Source organism: Cucurbita pepo, chromosome 11, assembly GCF_057944985.1.
Source record: "Cucurbita pepo subsp. pepo isolate OVF chromosome 11, ASM5794498v1, whole genome shotgun sequence".
In the NCBI taxonomy this organism is placed as follows: domain Eukaryota; kingdom Viridiplantae; phylum Streptophyta; class Magnoliopsida; order Cucurbitales; family Cucurbitaceae; genus Cucurbita; species Cucurbita pepo.
In genome coordinates, this window is record NC_141808.1 from 6,085,266 (window position 1) to 6,101,837 (window position 16,572).

The 16,572-nt window shown below is 35.6% G+C and overlaps 2 protein-coding genes across 5 annotated transcripts in view; both read right to left on the reverse strand.

The window, feature by feature from the left end:
- LOC111805617 (ribulose-1,5 bisphosphate carboxylase/oxygenase large subunit N-methyltransferase, chloroplastic) overlaps positions 1–5,120 on the reverse strand; it is a 29,366-nt gene extending 24,246 nt beyond the window's left edge. The window contains exons 1-7 of one of the 4 annotated variants that reach the window (XR_015422933.1): positions 4,578–5,119; positions 4,459–4,487; positions 3,975–4,186; positions 3,675–3,800; positions 2,899–3,303; positions 1,896–2,131; positions 1,317–1,409 (exon numbers count right to left, since the gene is read on the reverse strand). Coding sequence is in view for 2 of the 4 variants with exons in the window: in XM_023690753.2 (XP_023546521.2) it covers positions 1,919–2,131; positions 2,899–3,303; positions 3,675–3,800; positions 3,975–4,186; positions 4,459–4,487; positions 4,578–5,065 (1,473 nt within the window). In the remaining 2 variants the exon portion in view is untranslated. Of the gene's footprint in view, positions 1–1,316; positions 1,410–1,431; positions 1,450–1,624; positions 2,132–2,898; positions 3,304–3,674; positions 3,801–3,974; positions 4,187–4,458; positions 4,488–4,577 lie in introns of those variants that run through there. The other 3 variants (XM_023690753.2, XR_015422934.1, XM_087128513.1) reach the window with 3 other exon arrangements.
- An 8,202-nt stretch (positions 5,121–13,322) lies between these two features.
- On the reverse strand, positions 13,323–16,012 carry LOC111784493 (phosphate transporter PHO1 homolog 3-like). The gene is made up of 7 exons (XM_087128521.1): positions 15,662–16,012; positions 14,629–14,887; positions 14,447–14,551; positions 14,157–14,351; positions 13,766–14,047; positions 13,561–13,697; positions 13,323–13,476 (listed from the first exon to the last, which is right to left on the reverse strand). Exons 1-7 carry the CDS (start codon positions 15,865–15,867, stop codon positions 13,377–13,379), a joined length of 1,284 nt encoding a protein of 427 aa, XP_086984647.1. The 5' UTR covers positions 15,868–16,012; the 3' UTR covers positions 13,323–13,376.
- Positions 16,013–16,572: the final 560 nt, after the last annotated feature.

A 16,572-nucleotide genomic window follows, 5' to 3' on the forward strand; every position in this document is an offset into this window, starting at 1 on the left:
ATACCACCTTAATCCTCAGCCCAACTATCCAAACTTTATTAAATAAAAAAAATCGATTATTTATTAAGATTAAAAATTTAGAACAAGATTTGTAACCTTATTCTAAGTTGAATTCCTCCAAACGCTGAATTGAATGGAACCTTGTTCTAAATTAAGTCAGTGAAACTTGACTTGATTGAACGGTTCGGATGCAATCCATCTCAAGAATTGATTGGAATGGATTGAAACTAAGTCAGTGAAACTTAACTTGATTGAACGGTTCGGATGCAATCCATCTCAAGAATTGATTGGAATGGATTGAAACTAAGTCAGTGAAACTTAACTTGATTGAACGGTTCGGATGCAATCCATCTCAAGAATTGATTGGAATGGATTGAAACTAGGTCAAGTTTCAGTGAAACTTGACTTGATTGAATGGTTCGGATGCAATCCATCTCAAGAATTGATTAGAATGAATTGAAACTTATAAATGGCAAGACAATACTCAAATTTCTAACCATAAAAATCTCAATTTGATATCTCAATTTCATTTATCTAAAATATCTAAAATTTACTTTTTACCTAATAAATTGTGGGTATGATTTTGCTTTTTACCTTATAATAATTTGTGGGTATTTATAGTAACTTGCAATTTCACAAATAACTTCTCCATTACAACATTTTGTCCATTCCAACAATTATGAAATTAAAAATAATACTTTTTTTTTCATTACAAGAATTATGAAATTAAAACTAAACTTTTTTTTTCATTACAAGAATTATGAAATTAAAACTAATAAATAAAGTTTTCTCACAACTTATCAATCTATTGCAATTTATAACAACTTTATTCTTGAACTGTGCAAATATTCATCTATCGCAATTTATAACAACTTTATTCTTAGGACGGTGTAAATATTCACTTAACAACTTTATCCCTACTTTGACTCTACAAATTAGCTCCAAATATTCCTTAATTAGCTTATAACACATGAACCAAATATTCACTCTAAATGATTAATTCACTAACAACTTTATCCCTACTTTGACTCTGCAAATATAGATCCATATATTCCTTCCTCAATGGAATTAGCTCTCTCCAAATATTCCTTTCGCTTTAAATAATTTTTCCATTAACTTGTAACACATGAAGCATCAATCTATCCAATAATACAATTTATAAAACTTTATCTGTTATTTCAACATGCAAATATTCACTTATGAAACTCCAAATAATCCTTCCTCAATTGAATCAACTTGTAACACATGAAACAAATATTCGCTCCAAATGATCATTCCTCGATCAAATCAGCTTGTAACACATGAAGCAAATATTCACTTCTGAAGCTCCAAATAGTCTTTCTTCAATCCAAATAGTCTTTGTTCAATCGAATCAGCTTGTAACACATGAAATAGTGGTTGAACCAAGCCTATCCAATTTTGTAGATGAGGAATGAATGTTTTCTTGGCCTTAGATCGTGTAATAGATCCAGTTAGAACATTTAAAACATCGCGATCTTGATTATCAAGAACGATGGTGTTCAAATATATATCAATCTATAGGAATGAATGTTTTCGCATCAAAGGCATTTTCCAAAAATGAGTCATTAACTATTACAAACTATATGAAAGTACACATGAAAAATAATTAATAAAATCAAATTGCATTGAATGAGAAGACGCACACAACACAAAGGGTATAGTGATACGAAATATGAGATGAAATCTAATTATGAAAATGTTCAAATGTTGGACATTTTTTAAATTATGGTTGTGGAGTGATCTAAACCGCTAAATATTTCTAAAGGTTAAGGCATTTATTTGAATCCAACAAAGGATATTCCAACACCTAATATTAATATAAGCTAGTAAGTAAAATTCAGACACAAAATGAATGACTTATCCTACTTTCATACCTGCCAAGGCATGAATTGTCCTCCTATTTGGACTCCCAAAAGATGATTTCACTCTGCTCCCCGCATAGCCCAAAATCCTTTAGCCTCCTATCTTGGTAAAACTCCAATTGATCTAATTCCAGTTCTCTGTCATGGAAAATTTTGATTAATTGCTGCAAAACCCTTTTCTCCCCTTCTCTTATTCCAACAGCAATCCTCAACCTTGAATCAAGATTTTCTTCTTTTAGCTTCTCATCCTGCAATTCATTGTCGTTGTCAAATGAGGTTAGAATAATCAATGGTGTTTTTATTTCTTTGTTTCATCAGCTAAGCCACAATATACGTAAATCTAGTCTTTGAACTTTGAATCGTGTCGATTTATAGTCCATTAACATCAAAAAAAAATTAATGTGTTTCTATATACTTTTTGTTGGTAGCACCGGTAACTAATTTGTGACATGACATGCCTCATTGGACAATATTGGTTGATTTGACATGATATGATAATTAATAATGAAAGAAAGTTTACAATTGGGCATAATAAGGTAGTAACTTGTATGTGCAACATACTCGTGTTAAATCTTATTTATATCTGTCACTTGATTTGGCTTGTGTCAAAGTACCAAGAGGTATGTCACATCATCATTTAGCTAACCGGTTGATGACAAAAAAAAAAGGTATAAAATCACGATTCAAAATTCAAGTTTAGGGATTATAGACCGCTATCAATGTTCAAAAAATTAGAATTGTAATTCAGCATGGTTTTCTGACAGTTCTTTTATAAAACATGCATGTTAAACATAGATTTTAGTTACAAGGACACAGAGAAGGATTCTAAATTGAAAAGACCAAATGAGTTCTATACTCTGACATGTTCAATCAGTTCATCTTTGAACCTATGATCTATATGCTAATTGCAATGTGAGAACAATTGAAGGAAAAAAAAAATGGGGGTGAGATCACATATTGCAATGGGTAAATTATGATAAATGGGTATTAGATGAATGAAGTTTTGATGGTTTACCTCGTCTATGGTGGTATGGTAGGCAGAAAGAGCAGCCTCACAGACATTTCTGACCATTTGACATACAAGCTCTTCATTTGCTCGACTAACAGGCATTTCAAGATTACCCCATATTGAGTTTCTAAACAGAGATTCCAAAAGGTATGCATCTGTGCCTCCAAGCGCTAGCAGCCGCAGGAATGGAAGCATTGCAGGTGGAAAAGGACGCTCCAAAACAATGTCAAAATAAGCAGTCTCACCAAGGCCATTTGTCTCAGCAATATCTAGCTTGTCATCAAAGAAAGGGTCTGACTCTGGAATCTCAAATGTCAGTGTATATGCATTGCGGTCGGATTTTGGCTCTATGAACCCATAGTCAAGAGCTAACTCCGCATTGCTCTTTTTTAAGTCATATTGGATAAAAACCTGTTGAACATACAGTCAAAGTTCAATATATATATATATTTTGGAATGCAACAATTAATGTATATGGAACTTCTTTGACTCATTTTCTAGCTCAACTGCAAACAACTTATACACTTGATTTCTGGGATTTTGGGTAAGTGTTGATTCAGTGATAGCAACAATGATAATGAAACTTTTAAAAGCATAGAAACTAAATTGAAACTGCAAAGCAAAGGATCATTTTACTCCTGAAAAGATCATATTGAAATTATCTAAGTAACTTATCTATACTGTAAATAAATTCTAGTTTTAGAATAAAACCTTCAAGAAGAGAAAACTCCAACTACCAGTCATGTCAGCCAGGTACATGAACGTAGAAATTAGTACTTCACCTGCTCGCCAGCCTTAACAGAAGTTGGGGACCGGAGAGAGAATAGGACATCCCATGAGAAGAGGCCTGCCGGTGCCTTAACCTCGCATGCATGTTCTTCTGAGGTTACGCTAACGCTATGGTTGACCTAATTAATTATGAATTGTGTTTGAGGGGAGTTAAAATCTAACTAAAAAATAGACTAATTCGTGCAGCAGATAAGAAATCATTGAGTTATGGTGTTCTTGTAGAATATAGGAAAGAGAAATCTAATTAAAAAGAACACCTAGAACAGCAGATAAGTAAGAGTTTGAGATCTAACCAAGTCAGCAAAAGGAATCAAAACAAGGTTTTGGCCTCTGAGTCGTGAAAATGCCCTTGATCTGAGTATCCCAAAAGCCCAAAAGAAGTCATCCAGTGTAACTGGAGAAGGAAATAGATCGTTGTGGCGGCGCAATATCTGTTCTTCAACCTTAAGAAATTCGCTCTTAACATATTCTTTTACATTCAAAGTCGTACTCAGAAGTTGGGTTCCTGAAAAGTTCATGAAGAACTAATGTTGTAATCGATCATTTACTGATATTTATAGAGAACCAGAAAGACTCCTCTTCAAGATGAAAGCACCATACTGATCTAGAGACCAGAGGCGCATTTCTCCTTCCTAAAAACCCTAATATTTTCAAAAGAATTAACACATTTCTCCTTCTAAAAACCCTAATAAATCCAACATTTGTGTTCTAGCATCAGCCAATTTGGATTGGGAAAGCATGGTAAACCAAAATTAAAAAAATATAAGAGACGCGAACCTTGGAGTTCTGCAAGCTCCTCTTCAGACCTGCACTGAAACATCCGCCTTCAACTCCACAATTATGTAAACACATTAAACGAGGAGCAGATTAAACAGTAAGAACTAAGCCAAACACACCAAAACACAGTCGAATCCGTCTGTGGCGGGAGAATATCGAGGTACCGTCGCCAACGCGAGTCGTCCTTCAAATTTTCTCTAATCAGAAACAGAGCAACAGAAACCCATGGCTTCAATCCACTGCACGCATTTCCAATCTCGGAATGAGTAACCGCGTCAGGATTTATCCAGAATCGTTTGGGAACCTCCAAAACGACCTCGTTCTTGGACAGCTCTTTGGTGGTAGCCAGGCCGAGGCCTTGAGGGAAAATTGCCGGCTTCACGTGAGTCTTGGAGGAGACCATGCCTTCCTGGCGAAGCCATTGCCAGAAGGTGTGAACGTTTGAGGGCAACGATGGGTCTAAATCCGGAGAGGCGAGGGAAGATATAGAGAAGCATGGCTTGGGATAGAGCACCGGCGACTTTGGCGAGAACGAAAGGTGCGTTGCAGTGCGCGGAAGGGAAAGGAAATTAGAGGATGAAGAAGCTAACGCCATTGGAGGCGCCATTTTTGGGGGATTTGAAGCTTCCAGTAAACCATTGCAGTAGTGGATAAAAATTTGAAAATTGTGGATGGATAGAGTTCAGATGATATTATGAGATATTTAGATATGATTGTGGATGAAAGGTCTCAAAATTGGGAGTGATGGAACATGCGCTCAACTCTCAATATAGATTTAAAATACATAAATGTAATGATTTAACCATTTATTGAGTGCCACTTAACACTAAAATTTTATAATTTAAAATATATCCACGTGTTCTAAAGTTTTAAACAAATATTCACTTGTTTCAATCAAATTAAATGGAACAAGTTATCAATCCTCGAGTAAATCAGTTATGCATGCTCTTATTGCCAAAAAGAAAATTGGCTTCATTGATGGCACAATTGAAGAACGGTCTCAAGATGCAAATTCAATCGAATTTGAACCTTGGAATCAGTGTAACAGTATGATAATATCTTGGTTAACTCTTTCAGTTGAAGCAGATATCGTTGAAGGTATTATTCACGCCAAGACAGCTCATCAAGTGTGGGTTGATCTTCACGATCAATTCTCACAAAAGAATGCTCCAGCAATTTTTCAGATACAAAAGTCTATAGCAATGATGTCACAGGGAACCATGACACTGTTAGTATATGTCACCAAGCTCAAAGCACTCTGGGATGAATTGGAAGCATACCGCACACCATTTACCTGTAATCAACGTCAAATACATGTTGATCAACGTGAAGAAGACAAGTTGATGCAACTACTCAAGGGGCTCAATGAGTCTTATAAAACGGTGAGATCTAACATATTGATGATGACTCCATTACCTAATGTGAGGCAAGCCTATTCATTAGTTGTACAAGAAGAGATACAGCGTCAGGTAACTTCTCAACCTACTAAGAATTTCTCGATTGCATCAGCAGTGCAGAAGAAAACAACATATTCAAAATTCGCCAAGGATAAATCATGTGAACACTGCAATAAAAGTGGTCATACAATTGATGAGTGTCGATTCCTTAAGTTTCACTATAAATTTTGTGATAGAAGGGGAAAAACAGAAAATCAATGTCAACAGAAAAATAATTCTAGAAGGGCAGTACAAATCAATCAACGCAACAATCGAGGATATCGATCATTTGCAAATATGTCCGATGTTTCTCAGTTGAATACAGAAGAACAGTCACCTAATTCCATCCCAAATTTTTCTTCTGAGCGATTACAACAGATTATACAAGCCTTATCTGCACTCAATCATCGTCCTTTGGTAATTCTAATAATAACATCAATGTTGCAAGTTTGTTTCTAGTATCTGCATTATCTATTAACTCTACGTGTTCTAATCCATGGATTCTCGATAATGAAGGGACAACATGTGTCACATACTGGCAATGTTTTTTTTAATCCTGACCTTAAATTAAACAATGTTTTATGTGTGCCTTCATTCAATTTAAACCTAATGTCCATCATCAAACTTACCAATGACTTGAAATGTTATGTGACCTTTCATCCTGATTCTTGTGTTATGCAGGACTTGGCTACGGGGAAGATGATTGGCTTGGGTAAACAATTCGAAGGTCTCTATCTTATTTCTTCATCTCCAATCAAATCTTCAACAAATCAAGTATCTCAGTCATCTGATTTGTGGCATTTACGCTTATGTCATCCTTCTCCTTCTCATTTTAAATTTCTAGCTGATCAATTGCATCTTAATAATGCTACTCTTTCTCATAATTGTAGTATTTACTCATTAGCAAAACAAACTAGGTTGTCTTTCCCCAAAAGTTCAATAACAAGTCATTCTGTCTTTGATCTGTTACATTGTGTTGTTTGGGGACCAAATAAAGTTCCAACCCATTATGGTTTGCGTTTTTTTCTCACTGTTGTTGATGATTTTACTCGATGTACTTGGATTTTTCTTATGCAACACAAATCAGAAGTACACCATTTGTTGTAAACTTTGTTAAATTCGTTCAAACTCAATTTCATACTACTATCAAGATAGTTAGATCAAACAATGGGACTGAGTTCCTATCTTTGCAACCATTTTTTACTTCTTGTGGCATTGAATTTCAGCGCACTTGTGTCTATACTCCACAACATAATGGAGTCGTAGAACGTAAGTATCGTCATATCCTAAATGTAGCTAGGTCTCTTCTTTTTCAGTCACAGGTTCCACTTAATTTTCGGGAAGAATGCATTTTAACTGCTGTTTATCTTATAAGTAGAACACCATCACCATTGTTATCCAACAAGACACCCTTTGAAGCACTTTACAAACGACCACCGACATTTCACCATCTTAAAGTTTTTTGTTGTAAGTGTTATGCAATTGTAGTACATCCTAAGCAAAAATTTGAACCTCGGGCAATTTCTTATGTTTTCATAGGATATTCGTGTGGTCACAAAGGTTACAAGTTGTGTGACATGCAATCTAAAAAATTCTTTATCAGTCGTGATGTTAAATTTTGTGAAGATGATTTTCCTTTTCAATCAGCTTCACAAACTTTGACATCAGCTCCTTCAACTCCCATTTTACCATTTCATGATCCATCCTACTCAAACATCCATTCTAATCCTTCTATTCCTTCGTCGTCTCCTCCGCCTTCTATTCCTTCTCCAAATTCATCAGTTCTAGATTCACCAGATTCACCCACTAAATCTAATCTTATCCCACCTGATACATCAGTTCCACTCCGACGTTCTATTCGTACCAAACAACCTCCAGCTTGTTATAATGATTATGAGATGTCTTCTAGAGCCAATCATTTAACCTCTAGCTCAAGTCTCAGCACTGGCACCAGGTATCCCCTTCATTATTACCTGTCATTCCCTCGTTTTTCTCCTACTCAACGTGCTTTTCTAGCTCTTATTACAGCCCAGACAGAACCTAAAACCTATGATGAGGCAGTTGGCAACCCATTATGGCAGCAGGCTATGAATGATGAAATTGCAGCTTTGGAACGTAATCATACTTGGTCTCTCGTTCCTCTACCACCTAGCCATAAAGCTATTAGCTGTCGTTGGGTGTACAAGATTAAACACAACTCTGATGGTTCTGTTGAACGTTATAAAGCTCGACTGGTAGCAAAGGGATACACTTAGGTTGAAGGTGTTGATTACAAAGAGACATTTTCTCCTACAGCGAAACTTACTACACTTTATTGCTTACTCACTATTGTCGCTGCTCGAAAATGGTTCACTCATAAGTTGGATGTTCAAAATGCCTTTCTCCATGGTAATCTAGACGAGGAAGTCTATATGTCTTTACCACCAGGTATTCGCTGACAGGGGGAGAATATAGTATGTCGGCTCCATAAATCTCTTTATGGTTTAAAACAGGCTTCTCGCAATTGATTCTCTATATTCTCTACCACTATACAAAATGTAGTCTACACCCAATCCAAAGCAGATTACTCTTTATTTACTAAGAGTAAAGGTACTTCTTTCACTGCAGCTCTTATCTATGTTGATGATATTCTGTTGACAGGCAATAATCTCAAAGAAATTCAACATCTCAAGACTAGTTTACTCAAGAAATTCCTTATCAAAGATTTAGGGAATTTGATATTTCCTAGGTATTTAATTTTCTAGGTCTAGAAAAGGAATCTTTATGTCTCAAAGGAAGTATGCTCTAGACATTCTTCAAGACAGAGATCTTACAGGAGCATGTCCAGAAAAATTTCCTATGGAGCAAAATCTGAAACTTTCTTTAATAGAAGAAGAAAAGTTGAATGATCCAAGTAAATACAGACGGTTGGTTGGCAGATTAATATATTTAACCATTACTAGGCTTGACATAGTATATTCAGTTCGTATGCTTAGTCAATTTATGCATGAACCAAGAAAACCACATTGGGAGGCAGCTCTTCGAGTTCTGAGATACATCAAAGGTACTCCTGGTCAAGGACTTCTACTACCATCTGAAAATAACTTGAGATTACAAGCATATTGCGATTCAGACTGGGGTGGTTGTCGAACTTCCAGACGGTCTATTTCTGGGTTCTGCATTTTTCTTGGAAATTCAATTATTTCTTGGAAGTCTAAAAAACAAACCAATGTATCCAGATCATCAGCAGAAGCCGAGTATCGAGCTATGACAAACACTTGTTTAGAGTTAACTTAGTTAAGATACACTCTCCAAGACTTGAAAGTTCCACTGTCCGAACCAACATTATTGTCCTCTGATAATCAAGCAGCATTACACATAGCAGCCAATCTAGTTTTTCACGAACTTCCGAGACACATTGAAATAGATTGTCATATACTTCGAGAAAAGTTACAAGCTGGAATCATCGAACCGTGTTATGTTTCGACTAAAATGCAATTAGTAGATATTTTCACTAAAGATTTGGGAAGACATCAATTTGATTTTTTGAAAGACAAGTGGAGTGTTATTGACCTACACTCTCTATTTTCACTATTGGGAAGACAAAAGTGTTATTGACCTACACTCTCTTCTCATAGACAAGTTGAGTGTTATTGATCTACTCTCTATTTTCACTGCTGGGAAGACAAAAGTGTTATTGACCTACACTCTCTTCTCAAAGACAACTTGGGTGTTATTGACCTACACTCGTAAAGACAACTTGGGTGTTATTGACTACACTCGTAAAGACAAGTTGGATGTGATTAATATACACTCTCCAACTTGAGGGGGAGTGTTGAGATATAACATTTGGAGTATATATTATTTATGGAATATATCTTAGATATTATATCTTAATATTCTTTCTTTTATAATTTGACTTATAGTATATTTATTGACTTTCTCAATATTTAATTAGTTTATATTTTCCTTGTTGGTAGGTATTAGTTGCTCGCTTGTATCCTATTTAAAGGTTATGAATATCAATGATAAAACACACCTTCCAATTCTATTTCTATTTCTAATTCTTAACATAACACATTCAAACACAACATAGTATTTCAAACATAAAATAAGAAACGAACACAAACCATTAAAAAAAAATGGTGAGGAGGACGACAGGTCAGGTTTGTCTATGGCACCTGCTCCGTAGTCCGCTCCCGACCTCGACTAGCTCCTTGTTTACCTGAAAAACATGGAAAAGATGGAATAAGTACAAAAACTTAGTAAGTAGCCTACTTATAAGTTCTTAATTGTGTCCTTGGTATGCTAGAATACTACACTTTTTCTTGTTTTGTTCTGGTTCTTGTTGTAAATACGTAGGCCCTTTAGTTTTGTTCTTGACCTATGAGTTCTTATCATGATCTATCCTTAGCACCTTGGTCCTTGGATTCTGAAACCTTGGTTTTGATCCAAGGGCCTTAGTATTATGGTTCTTGAATTCTTTTCTTTAGAACTTGGATATGTTAATTAAGAAGATTAATATTTCACGCAAATATCATCTCGATCTTAATCTTGAGTGAGTAATAAAATCCTGGCTACGAGGACTTGTTCTTTGATTTGAATGGGTGAGAGTCGATTCAATATGCATACAATTTTGGGGACTTTACCAAATAGGAAGTTGAGAACATAATATCACTCGATGAAATTGTCTCCTTTCCCTATGAAGAAAGCAGATGAGTTGTTTTTTAAGTGTTGATTTCATGACTTAAACAATTGGGTCACACCCTTTCATTGGCTCGAAAGGGACTTGATTTATTATTGAATCCTAAACAAATTGTATATTAGACAATCATGGGTCTCACCCTCCCATTGGCTCGAAAAAAACTTGGTTATAATTGATTAATAAACAAATTGTTTATTAGACAATCAATAGTACTAAGATGAAGGATACAATTACAGTGGTAAAACGAATCCAACTGTAACTATAAACAACTCGTGAAGGATTGAGAGTTGTTTCTAATGATTGTATCAATGGACATAACTTGTTCTATTGATAAGGCAACTCTAATCCTCAACCCAAGTATCCAAGCTTTTGTTGAAGCAATAACTGATATGTAGAAATCACTACAAGGGGAGTAAGATTTGGATTACCTTGTTGATCAAATATCTCAAGGCAAGAACATTGTTTGAGATTCAAATCACTCCACAAGCAAGATCGATCATGTCTAGCTTGAATGATTCTTGTTGATCAAATATCTCAAGGCAAGAACACTTGATTGAGATTCAAATCAGTTCACAAGCAAGATTGATCATGTTGAGCTTGAATGATTCTACATGCACCATAAACTACATAGAATTGCAAAGAAACTTAGCCATGGGCTAAAGAAGTGCACAAATGGCACAAATGCTTCCTTTACTATATTTTCCAAGTCTACTTACAAATACAACATACATGGTTTTATATAGCCTCAAAATGAAACTGGTTTTATATAGCCTCAAAATGAAACTGTTAAAGGCATTCCAATAGTTGTAACATTCATACTTAATGGCCAAAATTAACTATGATGTAATTGTAACCCATATCAATAAAAAGTCTTAAAATACATTAATGAAATACAATAACTCTAAATTACTCTAAATTGCAATCCACCCAAAATTTATAATATGAAACTTCATTCTTCTTTAATGTGACATGAATTGAAATATCTTTTGATAATTTCAACAATATTTTCTTCACATCTTCATTGAAGTATATTGTATGATTGATATCTCTTGGTTCATATCAATGACCCTTGAATCAAAGAAATTAACACCCCTTATACAAAATTCGGATCAACCAAGAGATAAGACTAGAATTAGATTACCTCATCGATCAAAGATCGAGAAGCAAGATTTGGAACCTTGTTTTAAATTGAGCCACTTCACAATCGAACTTGATCAAAACTTCATTGAATGATTCATATGCAATCTACCATGAGAGTTGTTTGAAATTTCTAAGGGTGAAAGTCTTAATTGAGATCTCAATTTCATTAATCCAAATTATGTCTTTTATGTAATAATTTGTGGGTATTTATAGTCTCTCCACATAATAACTTTCAACTCTTCAAATGTTCACGGAAGAAATTAGTAGACATCATTTACTGTCACTCCCTTTAAAACTCCCCGAATAAGTCAATTTGACAAATAACTTTCCACCCTCTTGTGCACTACAAGAATTATGAAATTAAAAATAATAAATAAAGTTTTCTAACAACTTATCAATCAAGTGCAATATACAGCAACTTCATCCCCTACTTCAACTATGCAAATATTCTCTTCTGAAGCTCTAAATGGTTCTTCCTCAATCGAATCAACTTGTAACACATGAAATAATGGTTGAACTGAGTCTATCTAATTTTGTAGACGAATAATGAATGCTTGTTGAATCTTCTTGGTCTTGGATCGTGTAATAGATCTAGTTGAAACATTTGGAATATCGTGATCCTCATAAGTGGCCTACACTAGAATTGATTTTATCTTTGATTATGCTATTGTTTATCTTTTCTTCATATCTTTCTATTTATTTTCTTGCTGTCATCTCCACCATTCTTTTTCATCTTCTCACTTTTTTCTCATTTACCTAAACATCATATTTAGATCTTAAAAACAAAAAAAGAAATTCTTATCATATTTATTCTTTATTCTGATTATAAATTGTCCTTTATCATTTATTTTAGATCATCTGCAAGTTTATTTGAAGATCACAAAAAATTCACATTTTTTCTTAAACCATCTAAATTTGGAACCTTTATGTTTCATATTTTTTTCCTATCATTCTCATAATCTTAATGACATTTCTTTTTTGAAAGTTGGATCATTCTCACAATCTTAATGACATTTCTTTTTGGAATTCACTTTTTTTTTAGTGCTTCTATCCAAAAATATCTTTGTGTTTCTTATTTCTTTTTGTTCATTTCTTGTTTTATTTTTAATTATCATAATAACTTATCTTGATTTTTTTTTTGTTCATTTCTTGTTTTATTTCCTTAAATAGCTTGCTACAGTCAAAATGAGTGTCAAATTAGTGAGTTGAATGTGTGAGGTCCTAAACATATTTGTACAATCGTGAACGAAGACTGAGGAAATGAAGGAGAGATCAGCTACGTGGATAGAAGCACAGGTTAGGACCGTTACTCGTTTGAATCAAGTTATTAGTACATTGACATACCAGATGGAGCGAATTGAAATAGCTTTAAGTAATCTTCAAAGAATGGAAGTACAAATTGAAATAACTTTAGGTAATCTTCAAAGAGTGGAAGTATTCTTGAATAAAGGAGTTGAAAATGAAGAAGATATAAAAGAGAAAAATGTAGATTCCTAAGTGTTATTCTCGAGTACTCAAGGAATTTATTGTGTTGTACATTCCTTCCTTAAATTCTACCTTCCAATATCCATAAAACAATTCAAATTTCTTGCCATTGGACACTCCCAACTCTCTTGCAAAATTGCTATATACATCATAAAAATACAACATATCATCCCTCAATCATCTTTATCATCATCTTCGTCGTAGTTGAAAGGCAGAGGCACCGATTTGAACGCTCGATATTTACCGACATTGTTCAAATGCTCATTTTCAATTCTGTACCATCCATCCATCATCAAAACATATATATAAATGAATAATCATGATACACTATGGAAGTAAGAATATGTATTAATTTACCTGAAGAAGTTCCATATGCCACGACGAATGATCTCAAAGCTAGCAATAATTGCAACCAACCCTTCTTTGTGTAAGAAAGGGACTTTGAAGTTCAACACAGTTTGCATCCAAGCAAGTCTCAGCATCACATTCAACGCCTGCAATGTTTTCTATCTTTACAAATCGCCAAATAAAACACAACATATTCTTCTATTCTCACTCTCACCATTGCAACGAAGTATACGCTCTTCCAAGGGACGAGGAGCTTGTCCCTCAACCACCGGTTCTTCGAATGCCGTTGCAGAAGCCCCCAGTCGATCACAAGGTCCCAGTACGTGCCCGATGCTGCTGCCATCACTGAAAATACCCAAGCTAGTATATACCAAAGATACAAGGTCTTGTTCAGACTGTATGCTGTCCTGAAGGAAGCAGCAGCGATAGCAAATGAGTATTTCATTCCGTTCAGTGCGTGCATTTTATCCTTCTCTTCATACAGCCGACGAAGGCACTGCCAAACACACAAAACCAAAAAGACAACACATTAAGCTAAGCATGAGTACCTTCCCATTTCTACAATGCGGGAGTTCAGTTAAACATTGATACCAAGATTGGAGTACCTGCTGCAAGCGCGACAAGTGTGGAATAACGGCGACAATGAAACCGATGGTTTGGAATATGGTATTAGCCTTGCACGTGTTTACTCTAATTCTGTAGTCTCCCCAACCATAATAGCAAATATAAAATTCCAAACATCTGAGTGCTTGCACCTGGCTGGTTAGCTGGTCAGCTAAGAAAAAGTCTGGGAGCACCACCTGAGAGAGACACAAAGTTGTTTGAGGTAAAATATTGCAATACCAACTTCAGAGTGTTCGAGCTTATTATGTACACGGTGGCCGCCATAATTTACCTTGTAGAGCGGAGCACATATGCAGTGAAACAGACAAGTGAGGAAGAAGAGACGACTCGAGCGATATATGATGTTAAACGGGCAGATAAGTATTGCAGTTACAAGCTGCAGAAGAAAATGGGAGTTTGTTTATGCAAAATTAAAAGCACTTGGAGAAGTTTGGTTTGGTGTCAAAATCTTACAACAACTGCCAACAGAGGGATAAGTTCAGTCACTGCTTGGAAATCTTTTGTACTTGGGTCCATTTCCATGTCAAGGTTTGAGAGCACAGAGCCTAATCCAAGTACTGCTAGAGCGAAAGCAACTAGGAGAACTTGACGATACCCCAACTCATTTCCTTCCTTGAAACCAAATATGAAGGAATAATTCACTCGATATCGCCTCCAAAAGTATATGTCCGCAGCATACATAACCAAATGCAGAACAATAAATCCAAACAGGCTGCAAACAGATCAGAGTTCCCACGTCAAAACCATTAGGATAGAATATAGTTTATTGTAACGGTCCAAGCCTGCCGCTAGCAGATATTGTCCTCTTTGGGCTTTTCCCTTTTGGGCTTTCCTCCACGTTTTTAAAACGCGTTTGCTAGGGAGAGGTTTTCACACCCTTATAAAGGGTGTTACGCTTTCCTCTCCAACTGATGTGAGATCTCACAATCCACCCCCCTTCAGGGTCCAGCGAGCGTCCTCGCTGACACTCGTTCCTTTCTCCAATCGATGTGGGACCCCCACCAAATCCACCCCCTTTGGGGCCCAGCGTCCTTACTGGCACACTGCCTCGTGTCTACCCCTTCAGGGAACAACCACCTTGCACCTTGCTGGCACATCGCCCAGTGTCTGGTTCTAATAACATTTGTAACGGCCCAAGCCCACCACTTGCAGATATTGTTTGTCCTCTTTGGGCTTTTCTATTTCGGGCTTCCCTCAAGGTTTTTAAAACGCGTCTGCTAGGGAGAGGTTTCTACACCCTTTTAAAGGGTGTTTCGTTCTCCTTCCCAACTAATGTGGGATCTCACATTTATGCTGCCACGTGATTAGTGCAACAAAGTTATACTCCATAACAATAACAATAACTATAATTTTGATCTGCCCAACCACAGCCAGTTATTTACACAGTGGTTTAAGCTAAGAACAAGGATGACAGAGAATGTACGAGATGAAAATGAACAAACAGGTCAACAACATGTATAATATGAGTGGAGAGTCGTGTAGTTACCTGTAAAGGGGAAACATGGTTTCCATGTACTTCGTGCTTCCACTGCTATCCACAATATTGCGGGCACGAACAATTAAGACGAGGGCTAAAACAAGAGCTGCAGAGCAGCCAGCTAGAAAACCTGCAAATCGTTTGAGTTCAAGTGTGAGAGATTGGTAAAAAGGGTTGTCCCTAAAATAATAAGCATAAATGGTACAACAAATCATGGTGAAAATCAGAGCATGTGCCCATGGAAAATGTTGTCCAATGTTTCTCTCTCTTTGCTTTGGGTCTTAAAATATTCATGGCTTTGCTGCGATTGGAATTGCAAAAATGTTTGATGAATGTGTTCTCAGCCCTCTCCATTAACTTGGCAACCTGCATTGGCATTTAGTATATTATAATTCAAGATGCATGAGGTCCCTATCGTTTTCATCTTTAAATCATGTTTATGACACAACCCTATACATTGTTCATATGTTTCTCTAAGTAACATGTATGTATTGGCCTTCATACATTCTCTATCATTAACATTAACTAGGGGTGTGTCTTAGAAAAGTCTTAGAAAATCATCTTCATAATGTATCATGACATTTAATACGTACACATTATTTAAATATGAAAAAACATTATATTAAGTCATCTCATCATCATACATCTTAAATCATTATATTATCATCATCATCATCATATAACGTCATCATATAACATTATCGTATAACATCATATAACATAGTCACGTCATCATATATCATATAACAGAGTCACATCATCATATAATATAAAGCATAAATGACATGTGTAAGGATCCTTGGGCACGTGTCATCATACATAAGGCAAGTCTTCCAACTTAGCGATAGTAAGACCACTTACTTGGTTGACCTTAGCTGACATTCTCCCTAAATTTGAATGCTTGTTGCTAGATTAACGTT

Excerpts from the sequence above, each read along its gene's own strand:
- LOC111784493 (XM_087128521.1), bottom strand. The coding sequence starts at position 15,867 with ATGATTTGTTGTACCATTTATGCTTATTATTTTAGGGACAACCCTTTT. Across the intron at positions 14,888-15,661 it reads ACCATGTTTCCCCTTTACAG|CCTGTTTGGATTTATTGTTC; the intron begins GTAACTACACGA and ends ATCTGTTTGCAG. Across the intron at positions 14,552-14,628 it reads TCCCTCTGTTGGCAGTTGTT|CTTGTAACTGCAATACTTAT; the intron begins GTAAGATTTTGA and ends TTTCTTCTGCAG.